The following is a 26,128-nucleotide window of genomic DNA, read 5'->3' as shown; positions in this document are numbered from 1 at the left end:
ATTCAACTCATTCAACTCAACATACATTTATTATGTTGGCAGCTAGGTGGCTCAATGGAAAGGACACTGGATCTTGAGTGAAGCTATTGTTCAAATCTGACCTCTGTTAGACACTACCTCTATGTGACCCTGGTAAATCACCTAATCTCAACTTTCTCAACTGTAAAACGGGAGTGATAATAGCACAGCACCTATCGCCCGAGGTTGGTGTGAGGATCCAGGGACATGATCTTTAAAATGCACCTGGCATACAGTAAACTAAATGCTGGCTTTATTAGCGACTAATCTTATGACAATGCCCTAGGCATTGGGAGTTGTAAGGTCAAAAATTTTATAGTTTCATGAGCTCAAAGTCCTTCCTATAGCTCTAATTCTAGATGGCCTCAAGGGCGGGTTACTCTCAACTAAAAAAAAAAAAAAAAAAAAAAATTGAGGAAAAGTTTCAGATGAAACTTGAATTTCATAATCAGCCACGCTTGGGGTTAGTGCTGGGGTTCAGTTACAGTCGCCTCTGCGTACCCGGAGCTGCAGGGGGAAATTTCATAGAGTAGGGAAAAAAGGAACAGGCCCCTTTAATTTCACTTCTCTTCTCCTCCCTTTGGATACGCCTTTTCTCCTAGGCTCAGCTTGGGGAAGGGAGAGGGAAGATGGCACAGCTACATTTAGACTAGACTTTGACCCAGTCAGGCCTGGCACGCCCAGGTAGGGCGCAGCTGCGGGCTTCCAATCCAGCCAGGGGATCCCCCAAGGGGCGGAGCCCGTCCGGGAAGCGTCCGACTCGGAGGGACGTGGAAGAGGCGGTGACTGAAGCGCTCACTTCTCCGTTTCCCAGCTCCGGTGGCTTCCCCCCTTTTTCTAGGTAGAGTTTTGGGGCCTGGGTACTTGGCACCCTGCAGAGAGACAATGGCCAAGTACGCAGCGAAGAGGGCAGCTCTCGGAAGAGAGCTCGGGAAGCCCGAGGTACTCTGAGCTAGAGCCAGGCCCCCGCCGAGCCGAGCCATCTTCGGGGGCCATGCAGCCTCGGGCCTTCTGGGCAGGCCTGGCAGCCGGGCTCCGGCTGGTCCTCATCCTCTGCTGCTGGTGCTGCCTGAGTTTGTCCCTTTCCCCTACAGGTAAGGAGGTGCCAGCTAGTCTTCGCCGGAAGAAGGCTGGCTTGGAGAAGAGATGGGCAAGGGAAGGAAAGGAACGGGGGAGGGGAGGAGAAGAGAAGAGAAAGAGGAGCCTCTCTCACTTAATAGAAGTTTATTGATTGATGTTCGGCTTGGCCACTAAGCTTGGGCAGCTTTAGCTCCTGAGAATCACCTCCCTTTCCCCATCGCCTTTTTAATTCTCAATTTTTCTTCTGGTTTAGATGTTGGAAAGTTTAGGGAATTACTTGAGGTAGCTTTAATGGGATGTTTCCTCTTTGGTCGAAGGAAGAAAGGAAGCAAAGCCTGACACATTTCTCTCATCCAATATCTATTTCCAGATCATTTGCTGGAGAGGTGCATTCAAAAGTTCAATTCTCCCAACCCCTGGGTTATATTCTTTGATGGGTGGAAAGAGCCTTACTGTGATAGTTAGGAGGAAGATCTGATTTTGTAATCCCAGTTTTGCTTCAGGATTTAGACTTACAGAGACATATAGAAGATTATAATTTTAGAGCAGAAAAAACTTAAAAATCTTCTAGTCCAAGACTCTCATATTGCAGCTGAGGAAAATGAGATTCAGAAAAGCTAAATGATTTGACTAGGATCATACAGCTAGAATGTATATGAGGCAAGATTTAAACGTGCATCTTAACTTCAAGTCCTGCTTTCTAACATCTACTTTGTGCCATCTGTCAAGTGGTAAATGTTAGGAAAAACAAAACAAAACTTCATTTAAAAAAATTAACCAGGGCAGCCAGGTGGTGATGTGGATAGAGCACCAGCCCTGAAGTCAGGAGGACCTGAGTTCAAATCTGGTCTCAGATACTTAACACTTCCTAGTTATGTGACTCTGGGCAAGTCACTAAATGCCAATTGCCTCAGCCCCCCCAAAAAAAAAAAAAATAAATAATAATAATAATAATAAAATAAACCTCTGGCTTTTCCAGTATGTGTTTGTTTTCTGTAAATAGAAATAAATGTAACATTTAAACAACAAATGGTTCTGCTAGTAATCAGTTATGTGTGTAATGCTCCCTTTAATATCACATTACCTCAGAAAATGCTAATTTTTCTTAATTATTTTCTCCACCAATATATACCAGTTCCAGTACTAATGAGCATTAAATTCTTTGGACTCTTTTTTTTTAATTAGCTTTTTATTTTCAAAATATATGCAAAGAGAGGCAGCTAGTTGGTGTAGTGGATAGAGCACCAGCCCTGAAGGACCTGAGTTCAAATTTGACCTCAGACACTTAACACTTCCTAGCTGTGTGACCCCTGCCAAGTTATTTAACCCCAATTGCCTCAGCAAAAAAGAAGAGGAAGAAGGAAAAGAAGAAACTCAAAATGGGGGCTTTCAGTGTTCCCCAAAATGTCTGAGCAAGAGTAAACTGCTGCTGGACTCTGTCCCTTTCAACTGGTTAGAAAGCTGTTTGTTTTAGTCATTCTGTTAGCTGGGATATATGCTAGAAATGAGACCCTTCCCTTTGCAGGTCTTCTGTACCACACAATTGCTGTTTTTGGCAGCTTTGAAACTTAGGTCTTTCTAAGTAGATAGCCCCAGGGCTCCCTACCTGGAAACACTATCTTTGCATGCTCAGTCTGTTCTCTATCCAATCAAACTGAATTCTAGGTGACCCTCCATTTCTTGGTTCTGGGTATTTTCTCTGACTGTCCTCCAGGCCTGGAATGCTCTCCTTCCTCATTTCTACCTCCTGGCTTCCTTTCAGACCTAACTGAAATCCTGCCTTCTACAGGAAGTCTTCACTAACCCCTGTTAATTCTTGTGCTTTCTTTCTATTAACTATTTCCTATTTATCCTGTAATATATTTATTTCCATATTGTCTCTCCCACTAGCTTATAAACTGCAGAGGCAGACTTTTTCTTCTTTTTGCACTCTCCAATGTTTACTTAGAACAGTGTCTCACCCTTTAGTAGGTGCTTAACAAATGTTTATTGATTGATAAATCATAAATCAGACAAGAAATCTGATTGAATGGAAGGGCTATCTGATGCCAGGAAAAAAAAAACAAAGGCAAAGAAAGGGGAACTCTGTTCCAAACCTACTATACTAAGAAACTCCACTTACATGACATATCACCTTATTTAGGCCAGGTTTACATATACAGGATATCCCAACACAGCATGAATACCTTCTTCATCATGAAATCCTTTTACTTCCCAGACTGCTCATCTAGGCTCTTCTTATATGTCCTTAGTGAATGGGAACGAACTAGGTATCTTTAAGGCCTGTTTCACTTTTGAACAATTCTTATAATCTACTTTAGAATGGAAGTTCCTTGAGGATAGGGACTAAGGACTTTTGTTTTGTTTTTTCCTTTATCTGTAAATGAATTTTTATATCTTAATGTTTGGCATGTAGTAAACAATAACTTTTTGCTTACTTGATTTATTTATAGGAAAATTTTCTTTATATGGAATGTAAACCTGTCAGTGGGTCAGACTTTTTGTAGGGAAAATCTGCTTTCAAAGTTGTATCCCTCACATGGCCCATATCTCATATGGAATCTCAAATAGGAGAACCCATATATCATTTCAATTTGAAAATCTTCTCAAAACATACATTGTCTTTTGGATCTTAGAAACTTTGTTTTGATTTTCTAATTTCACATTTCAGTAGTGTTTGTTAATCAATTGATTGATTGCCAAAGGCTGCTTATTAAAAAGATATAAAACAGATCATGATATTTGGTGCTGTGTATGAAGTAAGTGCATATAAAAATTTTAATAACCTGATAATCTTCTTTTCTTTTAAAGAACCACTTACCAGGCTACCAGCTCCACAAAACTTGAGAATTCACCTCTATAATTTAGAGCAAGTTCTGAGATGGGATCCTGTCCCCATAAGCAATCTAACAGGCCCAGTCCTATATAGCGTGGAGTATAAATTGTAAGTACATTATCTACTATCTAATATTGTAAGCACAATTATCTAAGTACACCTAGGTGGCACAGTGAATAGAGCACTAAGTTTGGAATCAGGACTATTCTTTTTCCTGAGTTCAAATTTTTTCTCAGACACTATTTTTAAGTGTACAAGGATACAGGGCCAAGTAATTTGACCCTTGAATACTTACAGTTTCTAAATGCACAAATAATGTAAGTATACAAGTATAAGGGGTCAAATTTTTGACCCTGGGGAAGTCATTTAATCCCATTTGGCTTAGTTTACTCTTTGTAAAATGAGCTGGAGAAAGAAGGTTTGCCACTCTAATATCTTTGCTAAGAAAAACCCCTAATATCTTTTGCTTAGAAGTGGTGTTGCAAAAACACAAACATGAAATTGAAAAATGACTGAACAAAAATACTATCTATTTAAATGTAGAAATATGTATCAAAGAATTGCAGAAGTTTAACATACATTGGATTGCTTGCTATCTAGGGGAAGGAGTGGAGGAAAGGAAGCAGAAAAAACTTGGAACACCTTTGCAAAGGTGAATGTTGAAAACTAACTTTATGTATTTTGAAAATCAAAAGCTATTATTAAAATTTTTTTAAAAGAAAAAATACAGTGTACAGTATTTTTATTGGTTTCAATACTATGTTGGAGGACAGTTCTAAAACCTTAATACTATTAATATGAGATCATACTGCCTCTTCTAAGAAAGATGCATAGTGGGCAGATTATTTATCCTACTTAGTGCCTGGAACTTTTCCCTTGCTCATCTTCACCTCTTGGCTTCCCTAGTTTCAAAACTTCCAAGTCTCAGCTAAAGTCCCACCTTTGTTCCCAATTCCTCTTAATGCTGCTTCATTCCCTCTGAGATTATATCCAATTTGTCCTGTATGTATATAGCTGTTTGTAAGTTGTATTTCCCGTTGGACTATTAGTCCTTTGTGAGCAGAAACAATCTTCTGCCTTTCTTTGTATCCATATCACTTAGTACTATGCCTGGCACAGTGTAGGTATATAATAAATGCTAGTTGACTGACATATGAATATCTATTACTTATATGGGTATATGTATATGTGTGTATGTTTATATGCATTATATATTTTATATATATGCATATATACAGATAGAGATATTTTAATTCTCCAAAGAATGAAATTTCAAACCTTTCCTCTAACAGCTCCATGTTTAAGAGAGCTTAAAATAACTATCATCATTAGACAATTTTTTGAAGCTTACTTTCCTCTTTTATTACTAATTTTTTTTTCTTATTTGGTCTTCAATGAACAGATAAAGACTTGAGGAGAAAAAAATCAATATTCAGTTCATTTCATCAGCAGATCAATAGTAGGAAAAAGATTACAAATCTCAGTGCATTGTCAGAGATGAAAGAGAAAGGAAAGGAAAAAGCATTTATTCAAAGCCTATCGTGTGCCGGGCCCCATGCTAATTGCTTTACAAATATTATTCCATTTTATCCTTAACAATTCTGGGAGGTCCATGCTGTTATTATCCCCATTTTACAGATGAAGAAAGTGAGTACACTGCTAGTAAATGTTTGAGGCCAGATTTGAACTTGTATGGAGTGAATTTATATGGAGCTTAGGAAAGAAATTCAAAACTTCTTTGCTCTAAGTAGCCATCATTCTCCATCTATAAGAGTTCTTGTAAAAATATTTTAGTGATATATAATGTTAATAATAACAATAAAAATAGCTTGCTTTTAGGTAGCACTTTTAAGGTTTATAAAGCTCTTCACTTATGTAATCCTTTAACCATTGTGTATCACTAGAGTCTGATAGTATAAGCAAGGTTCTGTACCCATAGCTTTCTATTTTTACAGAGAAGAAAAGGAGGTCCACTTTCTTTTTTTTTTTTCTTTCCTGAAAACTTTATTTTTACATTAGTGGCATAGTCTGAATAACTCCCAATAATGTTTGAGTGCTAAATCAAGGGTTCTTTTTTTAATTAAAGCTTTTTATTTTATATATATATATATATATATATATATATATATATATATATATATATATATATATATATATATATATATATGAATAATTTTCAACATTCATCCTTAAAAAATCTTTTTTCCCTCCCTTCCCCCATCTCCTCCTCTAGATGGCAAGTAACCCAATCTAAGTTAATCATATGCAATTCTTCTATTCTATACATATTTCCACAAATATCATGCTGCACAAGGAAAATCAGATCAAAAAGAAAAAAATGAGAAAATAAAATGCAAGCAAACAACAACAAAAAGAATGAAAAGGCTATGTTGTCATCCACACTCAGTTCCCATAGTCCTCTCTGGGTGCAGATGGCTCTCTTCTTCACAATAATACCATTGGAACTGGCCTGAATCATCTCATTGTTGGAAAGAGCTATGTCCATCAGAATTAATCATCATATAATCTTGTTGTCGTGTATAATGATCTCCTGGTCCTGTTCATTTCACTCAGCATCAGTTCATGTAAGTGTCTTCAGGCCTCTCTGAAATCATCCTACTGGTCATTTCCTACAGAACAATATTCCATAATATTCATATACCATAACTTTTTCAGCCATTCTTCAACTGATGAACATTCACTCAGTTTCTAGTTTTTAGCCACTACCAAGAGGGCTACTACAAACATTTTTGCACATGTGAGTCCCTTTCATTTCTTTATGATCTCTTTAGGACACAAGCCCAGTAGAAACACCACTGGATCAAAGTTTGATAACCCTTTGGGCATAATTCCAAATTGCTCTCCAGAATGTTTGGATCAGTTCACAACTCCACCGAAAATGTATTAGTGTTCCATTTTTCCCACATCCCCTTTAACATTCGTCATTGTCTTTTCCTGTCATCTTAGCCAATTTGAGAAGTGTATAATGGTATCTCAGAGTTGTCTTAATTTGCATTTCTCTGATAAATAGTAATTTAGAGCATCTTTTCATGCAACTAGAAATGGTTTTAATTTCTTTATCTGAAAATTGTCTGTACCTTTTGGAGGCCCATTTTCTTGTAAGACTTTTTCTTAAATGTTAAAAAAAAAAAAAAAAAATGTTCCATCACCACCCAGGAGCAAGATGGCACAATAGTTAGGGCACTGGGCCTGGAGCCAGAATATCCAAGTTCAAATGTAGCTTTGGGTAAATCACTTAGTTGCTCTCAGCCTCAATTTCCTTATCTTTAAAATGGAGATAATAATACCATCTACCTCCCATGGTTGTCGTAAAACTCAAATGAGATAATATCTGTAAGTCTTTTCAAGTGTTAAAATGCTATATAAATGCTTGGTATTAATAATAAAAACTTTTGTTACTAATTATTATGTTTATCATTTTAAAAAGAAAATTCTTTAAAAACAGCTTTTTATATCAAGAAGTAACTAAAAACAATTGAATCTCTGTTTAATTAATGGAGAAAAAAAGGGGGGGTATATAAATAATTCCATGGAAAAATCAGTTGCCCAACAACAAGATAACAGTGATTTTTATAATATTTTCATAGATGTTAAACATAAAAAAGCTACATAGTTGAGAGAAAGATAGGCTTGGAGTTAAGAAAACCTGAATTTAAATGTTAGCAGCAACACTGTGTCAGAACAAAAGGGAAAAACCATAGGAGGGGGGAAAAAAAAAAAAAAGGAGTGAACATAGAATTTTTTTTAAATCTCTAATTTCATTTCTTCTAGCTATTCTTGAATCCTTTATGACGGTGATTTTATTTTTCTTCCAAGGTTCAGTTTATAACTATTGTGGAGTTACTGTTTTTTTGTTAGGGTTTAGCCATTGGGTTTTTTTTGTTTTGTTTTGTTTTTTTTAACCTATAGTACTTTTTCAGTGTATTTGATATTTTCTTTCATCTATTCATATTTCTAGACTTAATTCCTAAATTGGAATTTTGAGATACAGTCAAATTTTTTAAACATCATTTTTCAGCGTTCTTACTTAAAACTCTTTTTTCTAAGCAAGCAGAGATGATTTGTTTTGAACTCCCTACAATGTAGTAGTGTTTGAGGCAGAGATCTTTCTCATGTGTTCAGCCACAGGTCTGACGTTGTCAGTTCTTGTGTTGGAGGTCTTCTGATTTCGAAGCATTGTTTTTCTCTGTGGTTTGGGAGCCCTTTAACCTACTGTCAGAATGTTACTGTCAGTGACCACAGTTCCCAGTTCTCTAATGCTTGTTGTGTGGGGTGGGAGTGAGAGTGTTTTATTGTTACTTTCCTTGAAGTGCGAGGTGTGTACATTTTGTCAGTGTATCTGATTATCAGTTTTGATGTGATTGCATTTAATCTGAATTTAGTATCTGGAACTTTAAATATTTAAGAAACATGACCTGTGGCCAGTTCAGAAATGTGCTCTTTGGTGAAGTACTTGCCTAAAGTGCTAGCTTTATCATTACCCTTTTATTCCTCCTGACATTCCCTTCCCTCCAAATATCACAAAATTCTCTGGCTTTACTTTCTCTACCAGAAGTAATAATACATAACCAAAATTACCTACCTTTCACACCACAATCAAAGACTCTTCTCTTGATCTTATTGAGGCTAACTTTTTTATGTATATCTGTAAGGGTATTTCTAGGTATAAATTTACCTGCCTTTGCTGTGAATGTAAGCTATACACTTAACTGTGATAGACAGTGAAAGGGAGGAAAGCTAGCAGCCCAAGGGCTTCATCTTTGAGAAGTTATTTTGTGTTTGGTATGACCTATGTTTGAATTTAATTGTGTTCACAGTACACAAGGTAGATGGAAAAACAAGGGAATGAAATAAGCATTATTATTTCAGGCAGTATACTAAGTGTTTCTTACAAATATTATCACATTTGATTCTCACAACCACCTAGGGAGGGTAGTGTTATTGTTATCCCCATTTTATAATTGAACAAAACTAAGGTAGATAGTGGTTAATTAAGTCTGCAAGGCAGGAATTAAACTCAGACCTTCCTGATTCCAGGCCCAGTATATTATACACTGTATTCCTAAGAAGTTTATAGAATGTGTTTCCAAAGCGTGCCTATAAAATGCTACTGTGCTATTAAATATAAATATAAATACACACATATACATATGCATATACATTTATATATGTTTACACACACACATATACAAACTACATAAACACATACTTTTTCCCAGTACTGGAGCTTGAACATTTTAGCATATTTTCCCCAATAAAATACTAATTCTTTAGCTAATATGTGAAACATAGAATTAAAGAATTTGAAACATGGGAAGACATATGAATTGATTAAGAGTGAACTAAGCAAATTGGAAAAACAATAAACACAGGTATGACAATGTCCAGTATAGGACATAAGTGAGTACATAATGTTGCATATGATTATGTTGACTCATTTTGTTAAACTTTTTTTCTCTTTTTAAAAAATGGCATTAGAAGAGATAACTCACTAGACAGGGAAGTGAGGAAAGAAAGAGGAAGTAGAATAAAATAAAAAATACAAATAAAAAAAGATTTTAAAAAGAAGAAAGCATTTCTGAAAAAATTGTATTTTAGATAATAATGTAGGAAGAAAGCACTGATTTGAAAATGCTTTTTTCCCCATAGCCTCAAGAACAGTTGGAGCACTATGAAATGTGTTAATTGTACCAGAATTGCAGAATCAATATGTAACTTCACAGCAGCCCATCATTCTTCATGTTTTCCACCTTATTTCAATATCTCTTTGCGTGTTAAAGCTCAACTAGGAGAGTTAGTTTCTGATTGGGCATTGGCTCCTTGGTTTCAGCATTTCCGAAATGGTAAGAACTTTTTAATGTCTTTTTTCCTCTTTATTTTAGCAACTAGAAGTGAAAATTTATTTCTCCAGCTTCCAGGTTTTCTTTCTATTTTTCCACTTCTATATTCTATTTTCTATTTCTACTTTTGTGAAGAGTAAGTATCCAACTCAAAATCTATGCCAACTAAAAATACTATTATCTATTCACAGTCACTTTCGAATTTTAGACCACTGAGAATAAACCCTGACAGTTTCAGTACTCTATTGGAAACATAGTAGAACATTGTTTGAGCTGCAAACTAAGTCTGGTATATAAGGACCAACTCAACTAAGAATATAGAGGTTTATCAAGAGTATGGGACTAATGTTAATCCCAGTGGATTTAAGAACTAGTTAGAATTGTTTAGTGTCTAACATTGCCAATCACCTTGGCTTTTGCCCTCTCACTGGACATCGATGAGGCTTGAAGAGAAAGTGAGACAGATAATTTTGTGCAACTTTGTCTCACTTAAATCCAATTCACGTGCAAGTCAAGACATCATCTATGATGTCCTTGGTCCTTTTTGAAAACAAAGGACAAAGGGGCAGCTAGGTAGTGCAGTGATTAGAGCACCAGCCCAAAAGTCAGGAGGACCTGAGTTCAAATCTGACCTCAGACACTTAACACTTCCTAACTGTGTGACTCTAGGCAATTCACTTAATCTCTATATAAATGGTTGCTATGAAGTTAAAATAATAATAATTTTTTTAAAAAGTCATTGTAACATGCCCAAAAAGTTATCAAACTGTGCATACGCTTTGACCCAGCAGTGTTACTACTGGGCTTATATCCCAAAGAGATCTTAAAGAAGGGAAAGGGACCTGTATGTGCAAGAATGTCTGTGGCAGCCCTCTTTGTGGTGGCTAAAAACTGGAAAATGAATGGATGCCCACCAATTGGAGAATGGCTGAATAAATTGTGATATATGAATATTATGGAATATTATTATTTTGTAAGAAATGACCAACAGGATGATTTCAGAAAGGCCTGGAGAGACTTACATGAACTGATGCTGAGTGAAATGAGCAGGACCAGGAGATTGTTGTATACTTCAACAACAATACTATATGATGATCAATTCTGATGGACTTGGCCCTCTTCAACAATGAAATGAACCAATAGAGCAGTAATGAATTGAACCAGCTACACCCAGTGAAAGAACTCTGGGAAAGGACTATGAACTATTACATAAAATTCCCAATCCCTCTATTTTTGTTCGCCTGCATTTTTTATTTCCTTCACAGGTTAATTGTACACTATTTCAAAGTCCGATTATTTTTGTACAGCAAAATAACTGTATGGACATGTATACATATATTGTATTTAACATAAACTTTAACATATTTAACATGTATTGGTCAACCTGCCATCTGTCAATGCTGGGGGCAGCCAGATGGCGCAGTGGATAAAGCACCAGCCCTGAATTCAGGATGACCCGAGTTCAAATCTGGTCTTAGACACTTAATACTTCCTAGCTGTGTGACCCTGGGCAAGTTACTTAACCCCAGCCTCAAAAAAAAAAAAAAAAGAAAAAAAGAAAAGAAATTGTCAATGCTGAAAAATTACCTATGCATATATATCTTATAAATAAAAAGGTATAAAAAAGCAAAATAAATAAATAAAAAGCTATAATTTTAAAAAGTTGTAACTAATATGTGATACCCAAATGCTAACCATTATTATATTCTCTACCGTTTAAATTTGTATTTTTCTTGTTACATTAAACCAAATGTAGAAACAGATATGTTTAAAGGCTTAAAAATCATATTTTCTTTTATTAATCTTAAAATTTGATTTATTCTTTCAATTTCAGCAACAATAGGACCTCCATTAGATGTGGTTGTGACCTCACTTGATGGCTCTCTTATCATCAACTGTAAGCCTCCTTTCAAAATTGAACCTGATAAATTTGATTATATTGTCCATTATTGGGAGAAAGGAGGAGCAAAAAAGGCAAGAGTACTTTTTCTTCTTTGCTTGTTTTTTTTTCCTTTTTCTTTTCATATTCTACTAAGAAGCAAAATAAATGTTCTTATTCTTATTCTCAACAGGTGACATTTTGTTGTCATTAGTCATGTAGTTCATGATGAATAAGGCAACATGATTTTTACTTCATTATCAATATCAGTCAAAGTTGCCCTGTTACTGTTTTGCTGTTTGAGATTAGAGATAGTGTTAATGGATGTTTTATTCTAACATTTAAAAAAAAAATCCTTATAGTTCAAGCATCAAAGGAAATTTCTGTCAGAATTAGTAGGAAGTCTGGTAGATACTTTTTTAAGGAATACAGCTTTATGATGTTTCTAGCCCATATAATAACTGAATGAGATCCACTTGAATAACTGATATTAGCAAATCGAATCTGCACAAGTTTGTATTGGCATGGAAATTATATTGCTTATCAACTTTTAGTTATAATGACTATATGAAAGATTGCGAAGAAGCCTGGTTCTCTCACATATACTGCTGTGAATATATTATAAAAAGCACCAAACCAAGTTACTGTCAAAAAATCCAAAGAGAAACAATAGGGGCTAAGTGATGATAGAATGCTTACATTAAAAAATAAGAAGAGATGTATCCCTTCAAAATCATTTTTATTCAATTATATTTTAGTTTTTGGTCAGCAAAAATCTGCCTCTCTCCTTCTTCACTTCCTTTCTGCCTCCCCACCCCTCAAACCTTGAAAATGAAAGAAAAAACAAAATCTCTGTTAAAAATTAGAATCTAGAGTTGGGGCAGCTAGGTGGTGCAGTGGATAGAGCACCAGCCTTGAATTCAGGAGGACGGGAGTTCAAATCTGGTCTCAGACACTTAACAGCTAGGCTGTGTGACCCTGGGCAAGTCACTTAACCCCAGCCTCAGGGGGAAAAAAAATATCTAGAGTCAAAGAAAAAAACAAAATCCATGTTAAGAACACATATAGCCAAAGATTTGTGCTTTGGACATGCCAAAACAATGAGATGGATTTCATTAATAATGTAGAATTATGATTGGTGATTACTTTGGGAAAGGAGGAAATTTAGGTGATGTAAAAACAAAAGATATCCATAAAAATGTATTCCAAAATCATGAATATCTCTTGATTTTAGATATATTTGTGTTCAGCTTTGCCAGTTTTCAGAGAAGTGTGAAAATACTTCTATATTCATTCATAACATTTTATCATTTGGAACATGCAAATTTTAATTAATACATTGAAGTAATTTTCCCCCCAAAAAATAATGCTTTTTATTCTGAACTTAAGACATAAACAAAAATAAACATGTTACTATTATAAAATAGAATATTGTGAAAATAAATTTGTTACTTTGTTTTTAACATGATAACAAAACTTTTCTGCTTATCTGTGACTGCATGTACACTTCCTTTTCTTTTCTTCTATATTTTTTAAACAAAAACTACCTTTTTGCTCTTTCTTTGGTACATAAATTTTGAAGTTGAGAAAATATTCCACAGAATGAAAAATAATATAGATCTTCCCTCTAATATAAGCAAAAGCATGAGAGATCCCAGTAATTTGTTTGTGATGTTTTTCTAATAGGTCAAGGGTCCTTTCCCAAGCCAGTCCATTGAGCTGAATGACTTAAAAGTCCCAAGTGAATATTGTTTACAAGTACAAGCAAAATTGAATCCCTTCCATCTGAATGACCCTCTCTTTGGGCAATTAAGTAATACATCTTGCCTCGAAATCTCATCTGAGGGTATGTACAATTTATGAATGCATGTTTTCTTTGTATTCTTCCAGAGCAGCTCTAAAATTTAAAACAGACTAGAAAAACTTTTTAAGTATGAATTCCAAGTGTTGAGAATGATGGAGATGAGATATTTCTTTTCATTTTGAGGGAAGCAAAACAGTAAGACTAGAACATTATACTGAAGAAATGAAAAATGTGCTAGGATTTGAATTGTAGCTTCACACCACAAACTCGCAAATTAAAGAAACAGGTTCTTACTTTTTTTTTTAATTTTTATTTATTTATTTTTTAATAATATTATCCCTTGTATTCATTTTTCCAAATTATCCCCTCCCTCCCTCCACTCCCTCCCCCCAATGACAGGTAATCCCATACATTTTACATGTGTTACAATATAACCTAGATACAATATATGTGTGTAAACAGGTTCTTACTTTTTGATAAGTGTTAAAAGATTATGTCCATTTGTTTTATTTGAAAGTGAATTTTGGGGGCAGCTAGATGGCATAGTGGATAGAGCACCAGCCCTGGAGTTTGGAGGATCTGAATTCAAATCTGCCTTCAGGTAGTTAACATTTACTAGCTGTGTGACCTGGGCAAGTCATCTAACCCCCATTGCCTACTAAAAAACAAACAAAAAAAATGAATTCTAGATAGGTTTTAAGCTAATGTTTGAATATAGAGATTCACAGATATTTAGCTCATGCTCTCAGTGATATTTTTTTTTAATTCTCTTTGATTTTTGCAGCTTCAGCTAAGTTTCAACAAGTCATGATAATAATTTTGGGAGTATCTGTATTGATTGTTCTGGTCCTGGGTTGTTACGTTCTGGCACAGAAAATCCAAGGCCTGATAAAGTCATACTTTCATTCTCCTCCAGGAATCCCACTCCAAATAAAAGAGGTATGTACATAAATTCAAAACAGTGACAGAAAGAGAAGCCATTTAACTGTCTACAGCTTTTCTGTCCATAGCATCAATCTGAAACAATGGCATAAGCCAGAAAAGGAAGAAAATTAGATCAGAGGTTGGAGGGAGAGAAGAGGGGAAGATATAAAGAGGAAATTAGATATGATTTTTAATGTAGTGCCATTCCATTTTAAATCTGAAGTGACCTAGAGCTAGTATCTCTCTATTTTATTATTAATGCCTAAATTAGTAAATACCTAATTACATTATAGAGTAGATTGACCTGTTTTTCTAGTGAATATGGAGAAATGGCTCATAAGACAAGCCCTGGAGAAAGGGGAGGGGGGTACATGGAATGAGAAGGCCTTTGAAATTTGTCAAAATTTTAATATTGCTGTAATGCATTAAACAAAAGTACAGAAGACTAAAACAGAATATAAGAAAACTGAAAGAATCTAAAACCTCAATCAGTAAATTTATCAGACAGGCATCCCATAGAATACTCAGGAAAAGCATTTTTCTTTGAAAGACATAAATTACTTAGAAGATATCCCAACCATAATAACCCTTTCTCTATCTTCCTTATCCTCTTCCTTCTCACCTAAATTCTTTCCATTTCTGTTTTATACCATTTCAGACTAGGGAAAATACTAGTAGGCAGAAAAGCAGGCAGATAACTTCCTCCTCCAAGGCTTAAGGTCAATGGGCTTTATTATTTTGCATCTGAAAGGAATATAAACATCACTTGTATGTATGAAATCCACTGACAAAAAAGTTAGATTTTCCTGAATTATGGACCCTATCTTATTCCTTTACAAGCGTACTTGGTATGACTATATCAAATTAAATTATTCTATCAAATTTTGTTAAGGATCTTCAATAAATGTTACTAATTTATTCATGTAAATATACTTAATGAAGATGATATCTAACATTTACATAGAGCTTACTGTTAATAATAGCTCAAGGGAGATACTGTTATCCCACTTTTACAGTTGAAGATAATGGGGCAACGATGGGTTAAATGACAGTGCCCAGAATCTCACAGCTAATAAGTACATGAGGCTAGTCTTCCTGAGTACAGCTTAATGCTGTAACCACTGAGCCACATAGCCACTTTTATTGTTGAATATAATTATATACTTTGAGATTTCCTTAGCATGTTTAAATTTCATAAATGCTTAAATGATATGTTTCCCATGAAATTCATCCTTGGTTGCTATTTTTCTCAAAGTAACAGTAAGGCTCAGAGTCTTAAATTTTTTGCTACTTAACTTTAAGCTCTTAAATGGTAGGGAATATGTTTTGTCCTTTTTTGTGTCTCCCACATTACCCTAGAACAATTAGCCAGTTAATAAACTAGTACTAATAAGTGCTTACTAAGAGCCAGGCACCATGCTAACTGCTAGGGATCCAAAGAAAGACAAAAATAATCCCTGCTTCAGGAAACCCACAATCTTTTCTTTATTGTGTTGAGTTTATTTATTTTTAATATACATTGTTTTGTGAATCATATTGGGAGAGAAAAAACAGAGCAAAAAGGAAGAAACCATGGAAGAGATTAAAAAAAAACCCAACAGAAAGAATCTTCTCCATGTAAATCATGTTGTTCATAATTTTTTATAGAACAATAATATACCACATTCATGTACCACAACTTGTTCAGTCATTGATGGGTATCTTCTCATTTGCCAGTTCTTTGCTACCCCAAAAAGAACTGCTACAAACATTTTTGCACATGTGGGTTCTTTTCCCTTTCTTACGATTTCCTTAGGATACAGATCCAATAATGGCATTGCTGGGTCAAAGGATATGTAGTTTTATAGCCCTTTGGGCATAGTTCCAGATTGCTCTCCAGAATGGTTGGATCATTTCACAATGATCAGTGAACATGCATCATTGTCCCAATTTTCCCACATCCCCAAGGAGTCCATAATCTAATGCAAATAACTATGTACAAACAAGATTATACCATTAGTCTGTGATCCAGTAATATGAAGCACTCAAGTAGAAGCATCAAAGATGAACAATGGGGATGATTTAGAATTGGGTTATGACAAGGCACAAATGATGAATAGGACAAGGTGGTCAAAGGCTTCAGTAGTAGAAGACAAGAAGTAGTTGAAGTGGATAACTGCAGAATGAAGGCCAGGAAAATAAGAAACTGTAGTAAGAGCAAGGCCTGATTAATGGAGGGATGATACAATTGGAAGTCATATTGAATATGAGTAAGTTTAAAAGTGAAGAAGAGGATGAGATGAAAGGAAGTTTGTAGTCCTAGAGAAATTTCAGAATTTTGACTCATAGAAGTGGAAGTTGATCAGGATCAAGGGTATGACAGTTCCTGAGTGTGACTAAATTAAACTGAAGGAGCAGGTCATGGCAGTTGAGGAGGTGGTGAAAGTAGTGTTTAAAAGGACTCTAGCATGTTTATTGAAGGCAAGGGCTGGAATACAGAAAGACTGTAAAACCAGATGCTGAATTCCTGGAGAAAGAAGAGAACATGACCCAGGGACTTGTAGATAATTGTGACAAACATCTGGGGAAGGTGATCCAGCAGAGATAACCTCAAAAGTAGAAATTGTTGGCAACAAAGGATTAGGAAATGGTGACAAAGAGCAAATAAGTAAATGGGCAAGTGGCTTTCTCCTCTTCATGACCCATTATATCAGGGCTTGGAAAAACATGCACTTACTATAGAAGAGTATATCTAAAGATACAGTGACTTATGGAGCAAAGGGAAAGAAGGCAAGTTTCTTAGAGTGCAAAAAGATGGTGAGAGTGTGAGAAGGCATTTAATAGGTAGGGAAGTTTATTAATTATAGAAGATTCCAAAGAAAGGGAGGAAAAATGAAGATGAGGAAAGTCATTGGTATCCCTAGTGATTAAAAAAAAATATATATATATGTAAAAGCTTCAGATCTGTAGATGAAACTGTGTCTATAGATTATTCACATAGTCTAAGATGATTATCTTTTTGTTCTTAAAAGATTATACATTTAGAGCTAAGAGGGATCTTATTATCGAATCTGATCCCTATATTTTATAGAAAACTGAGACTCAGTGAGACTAAATGAAATACCTAAGGTTACTCAGCTATATGAGATAGCAGACATATCCAAGCATACTATACCATCTAGCTGCTTTTGAATTGTAGATTTAAAAACTGTTGTGAGGGAACAGCTAGGTGACTCGGTGGATAGAGCACCAGCCCTGAAGTCAGGAGGACCTGAGTTCAAATCTGGTCTTAGACACTTAAGACTTCCTGGCTGTGTGACCCCAGACAAGTCACTTAATCCCAATTTGCCTCAGGAAAAAAAAAGAAAGAAAGAAAGAAAATTGTTGTGAAAGCTTTTATAGGACAGTCATTATCATACTACTACTAAAACTGTCAGAGGTTTAAGAATCAGTTAAATTCTGGCCATACTTAAAATACTTAAAAACACATACTGCTGGGTTTATATCCCAAAGAGATCTTAAAGAAGGGAAAGGGACCTGCATGTACCAAAATGTTTGTGGCAGCCCTCTTTGTAGTGTCCAGAAACTGGAAACTACTTGCATGCACATCAATTGGAGATTGGCTGAATAAATTGTGGTATATGAATGTTATGGAATATTATTGTTCTGTAAGAAATGACCAACAGGATGATTTCAGAAAGGCCTGGAGGGACTTACATGAACTGATGCTGAGTGAAATGAGCAGGACCAGGAGATTGTTGTATACTTCAACAACAATACTATATGATGATCAATTCTGATTGGCTGAGGCCCTCTCCAACAATGAGATGAACCAAATCAGTCCCATTAGAGCAGTAATGAACTGAACCAACTACACCCAGCAAAAGAACTCTGGGAGATGACTATGAACCACTACATAGAATTCCCAATCCCTCTATTTTTGTCCGCCTGCATTTTGGATTTCCTTCACAGGCTAATTGTACACTATTTCAAAGTTCAATTCTGTTTGAGCAGCAAAACAACTATTTGGACATGTATACATATATTGTGATTAATTTATACTTTAACATATTGAACATGTATTGGTTAACCTGCCATCTGGTAGGGGGGAAGGAGGGGAAAAATTAGAACAAAAGGTTTAGCAATTGTCAATGTTGTAAAATTACCCATGCATATATCTGGTAAATAAAAACTATTAAATAAAAAAAAATTTTTAATAATATTAAAAAGATATATAGCAACACAGAGAGTTGTAATCACCAACTATTTATTAAAATCTCTGCAGTGAAAGATACATCACTAAAGGAAATGCCATCTAACAAAAATGATATTGATTTGACAAAAACTGAGCAGTGGAGTAGAAATGTACATATGAGTTCAATGATATAATTAGATAGGCATCTCTCCCAATTTATATCATTTCTTCCCATCTAGTTTTCATTCAGTAAACTGTTTGGCAAGATGATACTATTTAAATAACACCTTTTACTAAATGACTCAGGGTTGCTTTAGGAGATTCCAGGAAATAACTCAAGATTTAAATTATTCAGATTCTCATTTTCATATTAATCCATTAATCTAAATGAGTAACTTTGCAGCTAAGCTCCTGGAAAGGAAAAAAAAAAAAAAAAAAAACCAGGCCACATACATATGACTTAAATGCATACATAAATTTCATGTGAGTTTTATTATAATATATCCTTTGAGGCTAGACAGGGTCTCCAGAGGACAGATGAGATAGGATGTGATGCCCCCAAGGTTATGCTGGAGCTGTCTTGGACTACATCATGAAAACCAATTATTAAATTTTTAGTGCAAGCATTTATACTTCAGAAATTGGAAAATGCTACAAATCTGGACTTGACTTTTTTGTGTTTGTGTGTGTGTGTTTTTGTTGATTATCTAAACTTAAGAAATGATGGGGGAATGACAATGCAGAATAAATTTTAAAGTGTGTCCTGCATTTTCTGTTTCAGTGTCTGTCTCAAGTTAGGTTTCTGTCAACTATCAGAGGCAACACAGAGTCTTCTGCTCTCAGGTCAGCTAGTGAGAAAGAGGACATCTCAGCAGACTAGTGAGGAGCTGCAGAATCACAGACTGGGTGGCAGAATGCTTACTGGTATCTTATCTGGGCAGTATAGATAAATTCGGTTTCAGATCACCTAGTCAAGGGTTGAAAGACAGAATCAGGTATTAGTACCTCCAATAGTGGCTCATAGATTTTTTCTTTTATACAATAAATGTCCTTACCTCTAATGCATAGATACTTCAATTTTCTAGTTCTCAAGAATTCTAAGACACACTGGAAAATTCATCTTACATCTGCTTAAAATGAAGAAATCTGTTATCTGTAAGAACTAAGAGTACTATAAAAACGTACTTCTGAGTTGATGAGCATAATCACAACTTTGAAAAAAAGGGAGAAATCGTCCCCCCAGTGTGGTTTAAGGCAAAAAGGCATAAATTATATTTTTAAATGAAGCTATATTTAGTTATTTAAATAAATTAAATTTTTTAATTTAAATAAATAAATATACCTAAAGGGTGTATCCATAATCTTCTAAATACATTTTTCCATCACCAAGAGAAATGGTCTTAAAGTAAAACTTTGGGGTATTCATATTCAACGGTTTACAGCTTTGTTACATACAGTCTATGTATGAATACTTATCTATTATAGCCAGGACTATGAGGCTTAGAGAAAAGACTTCACTTTATAATATTGGAGAGAAAAGGCCTTAATTTATCAGCAGAGATATGTATAGATGTATATTTATGTACAAATTCTCTAATAAATAATATCAGGGGACAGCTAGATGGAGCAGTAGGTAAAGCAACAGCCCTGAAGTCAGTACTTACTAGTTGTATGATTCTGCCCAAATCACTTAACCTTGTCCTCCAAAATATATAAATAACTCTGGTTTGTTTACATTCCCAGAGGAGGGCTGGTGTAAATAACAAACAAATAATAAACAAAACAAAAGCGTAAATAAAAAACAGTTCCAGATATATATTTTGAACAGGATTATAGAATTACAGAATCCAGGCATTATAGGATGCATTATGTAGTCAAGTTTTGTTCACTCCAGTACACCAATTGACTAAGAGAACTTAAGAGCATGGAGAGAGAGAGTGGCTTATAGTAAAAAACCAAAATATTCTGATTGTAATTTTATTTAATTGCTTATCAGTTTGAGGGTAAATGTTTTGCAAATCTGTGTGAATGAAATAAATCACTTGGTAAGTTAATACTTAAAAGAACTCTTAAGTAGAAAAAACCTTTTGAAATAGCATTCATTTGCTGATTTTTCAGAGATAGGTTGGAAACTCCCTATGCATTTTCATTGCATTTCAATTTAGTCATTTCCCTTTTTGTACATTACCTGTTAAGATATATGCTTCCCACTGACAACCTAGACCCTATGTAGCACAATGCTAACTCTGGATTTGGAATCAGCTAACTTGGAATTAAATTCTAGCTCTGAAATTTATTGTCCATAAAATAAGACTTTTTTTAGGTGCTTTCTATGATCCTTTGGGCTTAGTAATATAGTCATAGAACTTTTTTTATAACTTACACTGACCAATCTTGTTTAAAATATAGTGTGAGTATATTTGTTCAGAGTCTGGGCATAGTGCATAGCCAATTTCTTTGGATCTAATATATTAACTTGACCTTGTTTCTATTTCTTTTTAGTTTTTAATGGAGCCCAACGAACCTATTTTAGAGGTTCTGGACAATAACAGTTCAGAGGCAGAGGATTGCTTATCTATTGTTTCCTGCAAAGAAGACAATCAAGATGATTTGAGCAATAACTTAAGCAATAACACTTGAACCAGCCAAGTGCAAAAATGACCTAGAGTCAATAAACTGTCTAACTTTTACAGGAGGCCAGTTTCCCATATTTCTGTCTACTACAGATGCCATATTTAAGTACTTGGGAAAAGTTTTATTTTCCTTGTTAACTGAGGACACCATTAAATATGTATTACTGGCATTATTTCAGTGAACACTCAGGTGGAAAATATCTTCCTGGCCTATAAAAAATAAGATGGATACTTCACAAACATTCCCCAGAAAACACTAACGGGATCTCTTAAAGCATATTCTACGTGCTTATAGTACCTGATTGAGAGACAGCATAATAATGGAAAGAAGTACAGAACAGGAGAGGGATTTCAATGTCCATTTATGCCATTATTTCATTATGACCAGCATGTCTCTTCACCTCTCTCTGCTTCGGTTTCTTCCTCCTTAAAATGGAGTTGAACTACAGGAGTTTTCAGGCATTTCCTACCACTAAAACTTCTTTGATTGGTGCCTCTATAAAACTGTGTATTTGATAATTGGGCTTGTTAAGATTTAATCTTGTAAATAAATATATGTAAATTACAAATTTTCTAAACTAGGATATAATATAAACCTTTTATTTAAAAAATCCTGTGAAGTGTTTTTCTTTATAGTTTAAGTAATTTCATGTTTTCTGAAGTTTCAACTTTTTCTTCTGCTATATTCCTCTACACATAATCTACACATCTATACATAATGCAAGTTCTATATGGTATCCACCCACTATTAATTCTGTGAGTTGATTCTTTGAAATTGGGATTTTTTAGGTGATGATTTTACATTTTATATGAGTTCCACAACATTGCCTAGGATGTGAATCTGAAATGGATGCTGTCCCTAACCTGTAATATACTCCTGAGATCGTGAGAATGTTATCTTTGTTTGAATTCTGTCTGTAGTCAGAATTATGTCACCAGCTTTTCTCTCCCTAACACAGGTGGTATTTTCTGTTTCCAATTGCATGGACCCCATATAGCTTAAAGCAAAATGATTTCTATAATGTTCAACTTATGAAACTGTCTGCTTAGATATGAAAAATTAATTGTGAACTTACTGGGACAAATTTCTTACTGCTACCAATATAAGGTCATGGTAAATATCTGTTTGGGATTTATCTGAAACTTTGGTTAATGGGATTTGTTATGGAAGGTAAAATTTCTTGGGCTTGTAGTTAATATTATTTGGAAAGTTTTAAACCTCCATTGGGACAATTACTGGAGTAAAACTAGGTTAAGGCTATTTTATCCTGTATGTGCTGAAGGATCCATTTTTATAGTGTTATAGTTATGTCCCTGCATTTTTTTCCTCCTGTGATTGATCAGTCAAAAGAAACTATTCATACAATTCTATTATGTCATACCTTGCTGTTTCCAATCTAGTTATATATAATCATTATATCCTAAATACTTAGGCAAATGAGTATTTACCCTGGTCATCGATCTGTTATTGGATATTTGTGTACCTGGATATTCAAGTTTTTAAAGGTTTCTAAATGATAAGAGGACAATTAACAGTGGTCTGTGAAATCTAACTGCTATTTTTATTGGAACTACAGCTGACAGCCATTTGCCTTTCCTGTGAGAAAGGCATATCTTCTTACTTGGGAAGCTGCTGGCCATACTGGCCTTTTCACCTTTTGTATCAGTCAGTTCTAACTTTTATTTGTTAGATTTGTTTTTTATTCTAAATATTATAGCTATATTGACCTGCTTCTGGAATGTGGAAGCTTTGATCATTTTTAGCAAAGCACACCATATCCCCCTGCTTGGACTGAGAGTCTTTGCCCCTTAACATCATGAAGCAGTTTTTGAATGAGAAGCTTCACCCTCTGCCCCTGATAGACTGATATGGAGAATTGGAAAATGGTTGATGATGACTGGTAAATCCTGACTGGGTCATTTATTACTGTGTGTTTAAGATTTGGGATGGAAATTATTAAAATTGTATAACTATTGCTGTTATGTTTGAGAGATTTTTAGGAAACTCTACTTTGATATATATATATATATGAAATCACTCTTATGATTTATATGTGGGATGGTTATTTGACAATTTATTTGATTTTTTTTTAATGATTCCATTTGCCTGAAAGAAAAAGGAGGGAGATAAGAGATAGGAAATTGGAGAAACTGGTGGATTTTTCTCAAAGTATTTGAAGGAGTGTAAACCCCTAGTTCCTATTCACTTTGCCTTAGGGACTTCTGCCCCACCCCTGATCTCACCAGTTCAGATTGAATTGTTTTTAAATTTACTGGACTATGATTACTGGTTATGCTTTAGCTTTGGAACCCCTTATTCTGTTAGATTTGCCCTGGCAGACTCAGTTTAGGGGATTTTTTTTTTAAGAAACAACCAGAAATCAGGCACCTTGGAACTTGGCAGTTTCCAATCCTATAACCCTAGTTTCTTAATTAGTATTTCAGCATTCTCAAAGGACATTGCAGTTTGGTATCAGGCATCTAAAGTTTGGATTTGCCTGCCTTGATGGTCTAACTGTGCATACTCTGATAACTCTGCTCAGAAATCTGGATCCTTCCTGTATCCTAGTAGTAGGCCAGTCTGTTCCTCTGGGCAGGGACAGGTGGAACAACTCCAAGCCCCACTCTTTTCCCCCCCCGGAGTTTCTGATAAACTGTAGGGTTGCCCCTCCTAGGATGTCTTGAACACTACTGCTGCTCTATAAGCAGAGGCTGAGTTAAATGCACAAATGACAGTAGACCACCTAACTCACAATGAACTGTCCATCTCAAACTAATTCTCCAGCTGAGACGGTGCTCCAACTGCAGAGGCCCTGACATGCTGCAACAGGGAGCCTTTGTACTGCTGTTAACTCCAGGATTATCAGGAAGACTTGTCCTTGCCATAAGTCTTTGCATTTTTCTAGTTCTGTTTTGGTTTATTTGCCTCAAATAGGGATGGTCAACATTATGGTTCTGGGACCTTCTAGGTATCTAAGGGAAGGTAATTCAATGATTTGAATATACAGAAGAGAGAGTGTGGAATGTTGTGCCACAGTTCCCTTTAATTGTTCTGCCTCAGTTTCCCTGAATTGTTCTGTTTAAATCCCCCTGATTTACAGCCTTGCTCCTGTTTATTAGAATTGATATAATTTAGGTCTAGTTACTCTAAAGTTATAAATTATAAATGTGTAAACTCTAAATAAGAGGGAGTCCAGTGAAACCTATGGGCAACCGGCCCTCATACTCCTAGCCCAGTTGATGGCCAGGGCTGGCAGTGCCCTTCAGAAGAATGTGTGATTCTTCCAAAAGCCTTGAGCTAACCTTTTGTTTCAGAACTATACTCTAACTCACTTCAGGGGGACTCCCTTATAACAATCTGCTTTGTCGTTTCTTTTTCTTGCCTGAAATGGAATCCCTCACTGAGACTGTTGCCCTCTGATTTCTGACCTGAGCCAAAGCGAACCCTGCCCATCCCCCCCCATTTATGCCTGCTCTGCATCCCGGAGGACTCACACCTGGCAAACACTGGGAAGTTGATTTCACGGACATGGAAACCTGGGTTCAAGGACATCGTTTTCTTTTGTTTTTGTTGGCACCTTCTCAGGCTGACCCGAAGCCTTTCCTGTAAAATCTGAATCCACTTTGGTCGTGAGCCAAGAATCTTGTGACTGAAATTATCCCCTAGTTCAGACTCCCTTTCTCCCTCAGGTCTGACAATGGCCCAACCCATGACAATAGGAAGGGCACCTGCAATCCCATTGCAGTCACAATGAAAGGATGGTATAATGAGGTCTGGGAATTGGAAGGACCTGGGGTACCAGATTTTATGTGGCAAAGAGATTTGGGAGCCCTGCTCACAATCAAAAGAACCCTCCTGAGGGAAAACATCCCCATAGGCCCTAATGCAGTTAATCCCCCTCATTTACTCCTGAGACCAGCCACGACCACTTTTCATCTGAAGGGGGAAACCACCACAGTTGTCCCCACACCCTGTCAACCTCCACTTCCCAGAATTTCTCCCGATAAGACCTTTATGTCAGCCCTTGCTGGAACACACCGGCTGATAAACCTGACAGAGGCCCACTCCATCCAGAATCTTTCACTCTCCATGGAGAACCTGCCCCCACAGTGCACCGCTCACGTTCCCAGGTTAACTTTGGAGGAAGGGTGCAGGGTGAGGCACAGTGCATCAAATGGGAGGTGCAACCAAATATGATTTGGAGCACTCCCCATACAAAAAGCACTGTGTGGTTATTACCAAGCTTCCCCCATACAAAAATACTATAAACTTCCTAATATGGGCCCCAACAGGGTTCTATTTTGCATGTACCATGGGACTAACCCTTTGTATCACTGAATACACTTTAGTTTTGGAAGAATCCCCGAGTTTTGCTTACTTGTGTACGTGCTCCCTCAGGTTTATCAGTACTCTGAAGGGACCAAAGAACATTTTGGTCTTTTAGATAGGGCAAGGAGGGCTGCTCCTTCTCTTGTCTCCCTTCTAGTAGAACTAGGAATAGCAGGGTCCACAGCTGTGGGGACCGCCCTGATCCATGGTGACAGCCAGCTGTTAGGCCTGGGTTCCCAGGTGGACCAGAATTTAAAGGACCTGGAAAATCACATAACTCCCTAAATTCATTGGCAGAGGTGATCCTACAGAATCGTCTTGCGCTAACTTAAACAGGGAGGGGTATGTATGGCCCTCAGGAAGCTTGCTGTTTCTATGCTAACAACTCTGAGGTGGTAAGGGAGTAGTCTCTACAGTCAGAAGCCACATCGAGGAGCAGGAGACTGCCCAACCACAATTAATGTTCTGGTATCAGTCACTTTTTAATTGATCCTCCTGGATGACCTCCCTTATAATTTCCCTGATAGGCCCCCTATTTCTGCTAGCTCTACTCATTGTCCCTTGTTTGATTAACTATTTAACCGGATAT

General features: G+C 36.0%; 1 protein-coding gene across 1 annotated transcript; it reads left to right on the top strand.

The window, feature by feature from the left end:
• Positions 1-624: 624 nt before the first annotated feature.
• Positions 625-21,761, top strand: IFNGR2 (interferon gamma receptor 2). Its single transcript, XM_074300729.1, has 7 exons — positions 625-1,112; positions 3,910-4,042; positions 9,605-9,798; positions 11,630-11,769; positions 13,361-13,520; positions 14,263-14,417; positions 21,079-21,761. The coding sequence occupies exons 1-7, from the start codon at positions 1,013-1,015 to the stop codon at positions 21,214-21,216; spliced, it is 1,020 nt and encodes a 339-aa protein (XP_074156830.1). The 5' UTR covers positions 625-1,012; the 3' UTR covers positions 21,217-21,761.
• Positions 21,762-26,128: the final 4,367 nt, after the last annotated feature.

The sequence above is a fragment of the Sminthopsis crassicaudata genome, chromosome 3 (assembly GCF_048593235.1).
Source record: "Sminthopsis crassicaudata isolate SCR6 chromosome 3, ASM4859323v1, whole genome shotgun sequence".
NCBI classification, from domain to species: Eukaryota; Metazoa; Chordata; class Mammalia; order Dasyuromorphia; family Dasyuridae; genus Sminthopsis; species Sminthopsis crassicaudata.
The sequence above is the reverse complement of the archived record's forward strand: the minus strand, read 5'-3'. Positions and strand labels throughout refer to the sequence as shown.

Bases quoted from the DNA above. Each gene is read 5' to 3' on its own strand.
- IFNGR2 (XM_074300729.1), top strand. From the start codon at position 1,013: ATGCAGCCTCGGGCCTTCTGGGCAGGCCTGGCAGCCGGGCTCCGGCTG. The intron at 1,113-3,909 runs GTAAGGAGGTGC...TTTCTTTTAAAG, and splicing joins TTTGTCCCTTTCCCCTACAG to AACCACTTACCAGGCTACCA. The intron at 13,521-14,262 runs GTATGTACAATT...TGATTTTTGCAG, and splicing joins CCTCGAAATCTCATCTGAGG to CTTCAGCTAAGTTTCAACAA.